Source organism: Beta vulgaris, chromosome 1 (genome assembly GCF_026745355.1).
Source record: "Beta vulgaris subsp. vulgaris cultivar EL10 chromosome 1, EL10.2, whole genome shotgun sequence".
In the NCBI taxonomy this organism is placed as follows: domain Eukaryota; kingdom Viridiplantae; phylum Streptophyta; class Magnoliopsida; order Caryophyllales; family Amaranthaceae; genus Beta; species Beta vulgaris.
The window spans coordinates 6,074,104-6,083,012 of NC_079202.1; the positions used below are offsets into that span (position 1 = coordinate 6,074,104).

Genomic DNA, 8,909 nt, shown 5'->3' on the forward strand with positions numbered 1-8,909 from the left:
TATTTAAATACTTACAAATAGTATCTAAAAGCATTTTTAATGTAACTATAAGTGATAAAATTGCATATCCAACTAATAAAAAAAACTGAATTTTTTTGGAGTTTTTATTTGTGATTAATTTTGTACATGAGTTGTCTTTGTAATGAGAATGCCATTTTTTTTTATTGTCTGTGATTATATTTTTGGTAAGTTCTTGATTACGATTTTTTTAGTTGATTGGATCTAAATTTTATTTGATTGAATATTTTTTTATTGGCAAGATTATGTGATTGACAATTATATGAGTTGATTGGGTTTAATAGAGATTTGGTTGATTTTTTTTTGGGGGTAAATTTAGGTGTGTAATGGTTTTATGTTGTGGAAGGGTGAATTTGTGAATTCAAAGGAGAACACCATTGCTCCCCCGTTGGCTTATGTAATAGAGATTTGTGTTTCCTATCTTGCAAAAGGTTAAGCATAAATTAAGGTTTGGTGAGCTCATTATAGATTTTTGTAATGTAGCAAAGTTGATTTGATGTTTTATTATCACTATTATAATAAACGGAAACTTGATAGGTAATATAACTTGTAACAAGTGGATATAGTAGTATATTATTTATTTACTCATTTACTTGATAAACCAATTAATGTAGGAGTTGCATTGGTGTATCAACTTAAGAAGCATAATTACTTCTACTTACGATAACAAATCAATATGAACTTGTAAATAAGTTGGTTAGTGTACTTGCATCTCAAAGGAGAAGTCGTGGGTTCGAGTCTTACCGCCCACATTTTTACAATGATTAAAGCTTGAGACTGTCAACTATGGGAATGTCCAGACAACTGGACAAGACAAGGTCAGCGTCACAATGACTTTCCACTTTCTGGCCTTTTAGCCATTGCAATCTCACTCCTACCAGCCTGTAACGATACATACTTACATTTGGCAGGTCTAAAACTCTAAACCAAAGTAATGCGAGGAGATGTGGGTTGAGAAATCGAGGAAGCCAAACTATAGCCACCACATATAAATTCATACTAGATATTTGAAATTTATCTCTCCATGATATGTACAAGCACAAAGTGAACTTGGTATCCATGCTGTACAAGAACTCTACTAAGAATATATGCATCGATTTCAGAATGTGCCATTTACACAATACACTTATTTGCAATACTTGCTGGTACTCTGTTCACTGGTTGGGATCAAATAATGAAAGAAACCACGTTTCGTCTCTTTATTTGCCCGTTTGGAAGAATATTCGACCAACCTCTTCCATAGATCGCCAACAGACCACTTCTGTGATAAGATCCATTCACAAACCTGCACCATCACATTGTCAAGCAACATGAAGTAAACAACTAACAATGCCCAATTACATCAAATCTGAAGCAGCTAATTGCAATGACAATTGTAGCAGATAACTCCATACATATATGCCAGACACTAAAGAGAGATCGATTTCAGGAACTGCCCTCATTCATGGCATCCTACAATTCAATATTAGAAGCAAACTTTCTTGGTCCAGCGTCCAACATTACACCAACCAAAGCACCAATAACATGCAGAATAAGTCCTCAATATTTCTGAGGCGAATGAGTTCAAAACAATAACAAAAGTTTCCATGAATGCAGGAACATTGAGATCCATTGCAAAGAGTAACTGATATTAGAGTACCATGATCACTAAAAAGAACTTCAGTACCATTATCTATAATTCAAACAAGTGCAGATTGAAAGGGACCATTACCAATATATATATTAGAAAAAAGAAAAAAAACAAGATCACAATATAGTTAGCTACATTTCTTCAGCCATTCTGCAGAAGTACCCCAGAAGAAAATATACCTGATCCAAATTTTGCAATTTCTCCAATCCGAATGTATAATAAGAAATGAAAGGTCTTGACGCCTGAAAAGGTTGAAGATTAACAAGAGAAAATCTAACATTATTACAAGAAGGAAAGACACAAACACTCAAAAGGGACAAGACATTCTCTCCCATGGTTTAGGGCACATTTCAGAAACAGAAAACTCAAACAAGAATGGCAACATAAGTAGGGCTTATCCAAGCAGATTTTTTGAGCAATAAGATGTAACCAAATTTAGAATTAGTGGTTATCCCAATCTACCATTATTGTCGTTAATGAGAAATTGGGAATATTTAATCTGCTTTGCATGGTTTAGGATAGGTAGCATGGTTGTTATATAATATAACAACCATGCTACCTATCCTAAACCATGCAAAGCAGATTAAATGGTGATAGAGACTACAATAAGACTCACCTGAGACACAGCAAGCCACTGTAACACTGTCTTAACTTCAGGATCTCCGCCAAAAACACCACAACCCCAGTTTCCAGTAATTACCCCCACATCATGTGGAAGCATCTGCTGCTGACTTTTATCTTGGTCCAAAAAGCCACAAAATGCTTTGTTAGCCTCCCTACCAAAACCAAATTGTTACATCAGGTCACTATAGTTGCAAAAAAACATAATAGTAGATCTTCTCTGCTTTGTGAAACAACCAATTTGCAAATCCTTGTCTGCAAACAGAACCTTTCCTAAGTGATAAAAATAACCATTGTCTAACAAAAAACGATCATGACAGTATCAACGTTGAACAATACAAGTGTGCTTTAGCTATCTAATAATCTTGAGTTTACCAAATCAAAGACAAACCCCAAAAACCCATTAGAGACAACTTCAAAAATTCTACTATCATGAAAAAAATAACCAAAAAATCACGAAAATGAAGAAAAGTGGAAGATAAGTAATGCAACTTGATTAATGAAATTATTTTCGCTTTAATCTCTTGCCCAGAAAAGCCCAAATATCCTCCATCAACAACATTTTCCTTTCTTATCCAGTCGGAGAGTGACCACACACAAAAAACAAAGAAAGCACGAATAATCATCATCTAAAATGATAGTCTAGCCTTGGATGAAACAAAGACAACTCAAGGAAAAACGAGGGAAGCATTCAAGTATTGACACAAGTTACTCAACCACATCAAGTCATCAAGGTAGCTCATGCAGAGAAGCCTAAAGTAGCATTAAGTCAACATGAGATGTTTTTCAGCACTGTCACAGAGGAGTATCATCTGGAACACGTTTTAGCGGATGATATACTAGTTACTAATATATCATTGTAAAAGAAAAATTCTTATAGACTCACCAAAAAAAAATCCATAGTGTATGCCAATTTCTTGACAACTTTTAGATATAGACAAATTCTTAAAAGAGACTAATCTATTGTGTACAGCGGATCATTAAGGCTTGACATGTCTGTTATTGGAGGTGACCTATCAATATATCGAAAGACAACAAACCTCAAGAGAAATTCAAGTCTATACTGTCTTGTCCCTGCCTTGGGCAATGCATCTATTGCAATCACTCTTGACATACGTCTTCCCACAGAGTCTACTTCCCTTCTGTCCACATAATCACCAGAATATTGCAATTTGGTTTTATACCTGTAAGTCAAAACATTGTAGCCCAAGACTTATGTCATGCGACAAGTGAAATAAAAGCCTGCAGAACTACGACTACATAAAATAGATATAGCACAGCCAAGCAAAGACCCACTATATCCTCAGTGAACTAAATGACTTCAACCTAGGTTGAATCTTGTAATCTAAACAAACTCAAGCAAGACAGATAACAACGATATATTCCCAAAAAAGGATTTCTTTTTCAGGTCATGCCGATATCAAGCCTGTTTAATACGAGGACTATATTGTGAAACATGTTTCTCATCACAAAAACGAAAACATAATAACATCAGATTATGCAAAACTAACCCTGTGTACTTTGAGAACCTTTCTGCACCAACCATTTCTATTGCCTCATTATCTGACATGGAAGGCAAAAAGAGCATACCCACTATTAATTCAGGGTTGATCAAGAAACGGATTTCCTCCTGCAAAAAGTTTTCCAAGCAATAAATTGGGATGTTTCCATCCAGTATAAGATTATATTAAGCATTTGCATAATTTTAAAAACATGAGGCTGTGTAATTGAGTAAAATATATTCTCCTAAGTCAACATACAGATTTAAAGACATATGAGAGCTTATATACAAGATCACAGTTGTTGAGCACACCTGGACACACCCATAGGTCATAACGCGGCCACCAAGATACCTGTCTGCAAAATCAACTTCTAGAGACCCTCCAGAATGGTCTTCTATCGAGCCTGAAGAACGAACCTTTCAAAAGGAGCATATACGTCAGTTAAGTACTTTATATAACGCTCAAACTTCAGAGACAGTTCTAGATCAGCTTCTGCAATGGCTAAAGATGCAAAAAATACCTAGTCCATATAATTATTACCTCAAAACGGCAGAGCGGGAATGCAGAATTGGCCCAGAGTTGAGAAGTGGGACATGGGGAAAGAGCTTTTCTTTCAAATGAAACATAACCATCAGGTCTCTTTGAACATATTCTCTCGAAATAATGCATGATGAACTTGATCTTGTGCTTCTGATATTCTTCATTCTTCTCATAAATACTCCTGAGAACATTTATATAGAGAAACTCTCAAAGCAATCATAGGCTATGTCTGAAGTGTACAGATCACATTACGAAAGAAGTAGAGACTTTGCCAGTTCATCTTCAACATGAACAAATGACATTTTTTGTTACTATGGTCGTAAAAGATAAATATACAGTTTGATTTACCTTATAGAAGTAAAATCTTAGATACATACAGTAGTACAATCATACATATGCTGAACCGTCAAAGATTTGATGTCATTTATGTTTCCGTTTATCTTGGAGATTTGTGACAGATTTTAATTTAAGCCATTGTTCTTAAATATATAGTATATACAGCCGTACAATTTAAATATGCAATCAAAAGTTTGAGATATATAATGTTCCATTCATCTCGAAGATGAACTATAAGAATAAGGTGCAAAAATAGACAAACTTACGTGAACAAAGTATCAAAATTGATCCCCTGTAGATCTTTGGCCCTTCTATTTGCACTTGGAAACAAGCAAAAGAAAGAACATGCCAAGAGAGCAGCAATAAGGTCCTATACGTCAACATAATATAATATACGAACATGAAACATGTATCTTCAACGTCGTGCAAAAAGCAATTAAAATGTTTGTACGGATGGTATCTATAGAAACAACAACAATTTAGCACCTCAATCTTAACCACTAGGCCAAGACATCCTTGGCTCTTTTATTTCTATTTTTGGAATGAGACCAGTGATCGAAGGGAGTATTAGAGTAAAGTATAGAAATTATCATATTTTAATAAATAATGCATTGCTAAACCTCATAGATAAATAGTAGAATTATTAAAGTATAACAAGTAATTCGAAACGGAGGATGTATAAACAATACAAAGTCCTTGGTTTCAAAATGTAAAGGACACATGATTAAACTTTGATTGTCATTATTCTCCATTCATGTTGGTAAATAATTTATAAGAAAATAATACTTATAATTATAGTTATTTTCTAACACAAATCTAATATTTCATCCGTTCCTCTTACTTTATTAGGTATGTAATAGTTTTTTTTTTGAGAGAAAAGTTTCATGTATTTGGAGTAGTATACTTTTTATTTGCCATAAATATTACAAGGATATAGTTGTGATCAACGCAAATTTCAGCAAAATACGCAGATAAAACAGAGTAGTATTAGTAATGATTGTGAAATAGTATTACCCGCGCGAGGAAAACAACGCCAGATTGTTGAGATTCCAGCAATCGAAGAGCAGTATCAGCAACTCCAGGAAAAACAGAGTGCGAATTTTTGTAATGTGTCTGAACAATATACGGAAACTTGAGCAATACCTTGGCCATAACAGGAACAATATCCTTAAACCACTTATCCTTCTCTTCGCTCGACAAACACTCGTCGAAGAATCGCGCGAATCCTTCACCAGTGTGGCGCGCCAAACGGTTTCGATACGAGAGAGCGAGCGAGTCGCGCAACTCTGATACCGTTTCGAAGAAACGTTCTCCTGAGTCGACACGGCTTTGACTCGGTCCTTTGGAGAGAGATTGGAGGATCTCGATCACCTTGTTGTTCGGCCATACTAGTGTATTAGATGATGATTGGAGTTTTAATGGAGGAAGGAATGGGAGAATTGACTTGAAATCGGCGCGGTTTACCAGCTGTTTTGCCGCCATTGTTGGTGATTGGTGATTGTATGAGCTTTTTGAGATTGTTGTAATGTTAGTTCAGAATAATGTGGGGATGAATTTATAAAAGCACAAATTAGGGTTGCTGGGTTACACCAAAAATATAAAAAATTTATAAGTTTATTGAAGGAGCTTTGGGTCACTGCGGGGGGTATGAACGTGAGTTGGTTTACCGTTTCAGGGTTTAGACGAGATGATGGCTCAAGAGGTATGGACTTTTGGTTGTTTGACTTTTAGTTGTTGACTTTTGATTACGGGCAAAAAACGATAAATTGAAATTTTTTTTTTTTGGATTCGGTAATTTATTGGTCTAAGTAGGTTCAGCATTCATGAGTAGGGGGGAGGGAATGCCAACCAACCCATAAGAAACCTTCTAGAGATTGAAAAATGAGATGTATACTCAGAAACAAATATTCACACAAACTTCCCAAATTCGGTATTGATAAGAATGGAACTATCGATCATAAGGTTGGAAGGTGTGAGCTGCAAACATTAGGCTCCCACATGATTCTCCATATATTGAAACTCCTCGAGTTTCAGATTCTGTCAAATAAAGAGTGCTCAGCATAATGGCAAAAATTAAAATAAAGAGGAATTTTTAAAATCAAATTTTATCATAGACACACGAATGGGAGTAAATGATATATATTAAATAACAATCACATATTCTCATACAATAATCTCAGAGACATGATATTTCGTCGAAAATAAATCTTGCCTAAGAATTATCAAAGTTCTCTAAGTATGATACTTAGTTCAAAAACCGATCCTATTACATGATACTATGTCCAAAACTCTTAGACATTCACATACCTTATATAGACTATCTTTAGTGCCACTTTGGTGTCTTATAAATAACTCAAGGAGTATTATTCTCCCATAAGTAATAATAATAATTAAGCACTACAATAATAATAAATTTCTAATAAGTATAATAATATTTTAAAGCTCTCTAGAACCTTTCAATATCATTCTGTTAACATTAAATCTTCAACCTTCAATACTATACTAGTAAAGTTTTACTCGAGTTAAGCATACGTTTGCCCCCCTAACGTTTAAAAGATAAACATTCACCCCTTAGCGTTTGCTTTTGCTAACCCTGATTAACTTTTCAATACTTGATAACTAATAAAATATAATTGTACTCATGATCATTTATTATTTCATTCGAAATAAAATCACTTCCATCCATTTCAATTTCATCCCTTAATCAAACACACACAAAAAAAAATATGTATATATAAACCGTTGTTCTTATCCAAAAATAAAATAAAAATGCATTTCCTTCCATTAAAATAACTACTCCACAAAACAACAATCAGTCTATCAAAATCCAAGAGCCACCATTACTCTTTTAATCATTCTATTCATAATGCCAAAAAAAAACCATAATCCACCATTAAAGCCCTGCAATATTAAAAAAAAATCATAAGTAGCTACTGATTATCAAGGGTTTATTTTCGAAAAGTAGTTCTATTTACATTATTGTGTGTAATAATTTTGCAATTTTTTCTAGATAAGTTTACGACATATTTAGCAACAGATTGAGCTCAAAAGGATTGTTTGTTCTTCTACTTTGTGTTGTTGTGATAGTAGTATTACTCGCCAACTGCAACAAAAACAAAACAAAGTTATTTGCATACACTCAAATTGATTATTCAAAAAATTAGGTGTGTAGTTGAATTTACCACATCTTGTCTCTGATATCAGTTTTCATAGGTATACACACCAACTCCTCTATTGTGCATTGGCCTGTTTGCTTCTGGTTATTGTATTGATATACAACGTCCATCCCAACAAACTTCTTCATATACCTTATGCCACCCTGGAGCTAAGTATCATTACTAGCCAAGAAAAGCACAATAACATATAGAGAGGGGAGAGAGATAACTCTTCACTTTATGCCTACACCCCGAATTCCCTTCAAAAAAATAAATCTTCTCATTATCCTTGTTAAATACTAATTACAGAAGATAAATCATACTATAAACTATGAATATAATTCTAAGAAGAATCATGGCCAAATACAAATACCACAATTTGATTTTGAAACAACCCCTGTTTTATTACATTTGCCAAAAAAATAAATTAAAACCCTAGTCAAAAGATGATGAATCAATATAAAAGAACAATCAGAACATACACAACAACAATATCAACAACCATAATTCAACCAAACTATGACAAAATTTACCAAAATTTTCATTATTTTGAAAAAAAAAACTATGACCTAAAACGCTAGATTTCTTAATAATAGTCAATTAGAAAGGAGAAAACAAGATTTATTTTGAGAACAAGAGTACCTTTTGTCTCTAGTTCAGTAATGACATCAAGGATGCCGTTCGTACTTTGTAGCAACAAAGGGTTGTGTTTGTGTGCTCTCTTCCTCTCACTGCTTAGTAAAAGTTCTTAATGCTAAAAGTTTGTGTGAAAATGGGAAGAGGAAAAGATGCCAATCGTTTTGGGTGAAAAAGACGCAAAATCCTTCCTAGAGTAATTAACAATTAAAATTATTATTTTTTCAATGATGTAATTAGTTGTCAAGCAATACATTTTTACCTAAGGTTGAGTTAAGCAAACCTTAGGAGGTGAATGTTTATCTTTTAAACGTTAGTGGGCAAATTGTAAAAAATCCTAAACTTTAGGGGGAAAACGTATGCTTAACTCCTTCAAAATCTTATAAAAACTCAAAATTTAACACTTTATAAACCTCCTACAGTTTAATTCTTTAAATATGAAAACTACAACTATTAAGATTATAATCTATA

The 8,909-nt window shown here is 33.8% G+C and overlaps 1 protein-coding gene across 1 annotated transcript; it reads right to left on the reverse strand.

Annotated features, from left to right (window-relative positions):
- Positions 1 to 969: 969 nt before the first annotated feature.
- Positions 970 to 6,305, reverse strand: LOC104905106 (poly(ADP-ribose) glycohydrolase 1). Its single transcript, XM_010693552.4, has 9 exons — positions 5,662 to 6,305; positions 4,914 to 5,017; positions 4,312 to 4,492; positions 4,083 to 4,187; positions 3,781 to 3,899; positions 3,310 to 3,453; positions 2,265 to 2,424; positions 1,828 to 1,890; positions 970 to 1,303 (listed from the first exon to the last, which is right to left on the reverse strand). The coding sequence occupies exons 1-9, from the start codon at positions 6,127 to 6,129 to the stop codon at positions 1,145 to 1,147; spliced, it is 1,503 nt and encodes a 500-aa protein (XP_010691854.1). The 5' UTR covers positions 6,130 to 6,305; the 3' UTR covers positions 970 to 1,144.
- Between the last annotated feature and the right edge of the window lie 2,604 nt (positions 6,306 to 8,909).

What these genes read in the sequence shown, in the direction of transcription:
- LOC104905106 (XM_010693552.4), bottom strand. Translation starts at nt 6,129, where the DNA reads ATGGCGGCAAAACAGCTGGTAAACCGCGCCGATTTCAAGTCAATTCTC. An exon ending in TCCCGCTCTGCCGTTTTGAG is followed by an intron (nt 4,188 to 4,311) that starts GTAATAATTATA and finishes TCCTTTTGAAAG; the next exon opens with GTTCGTTCTTCAGGCTCGAT. An exon ending in AGTGGCTTGCTGTGTCTCAG is followed by an intron (nt 1,891 to 2,264) that starts GTGAGTCTTATT and finishes CAACCTTTTCAG; the next exon opens with GCGTCAAGACCTTTCATTTC.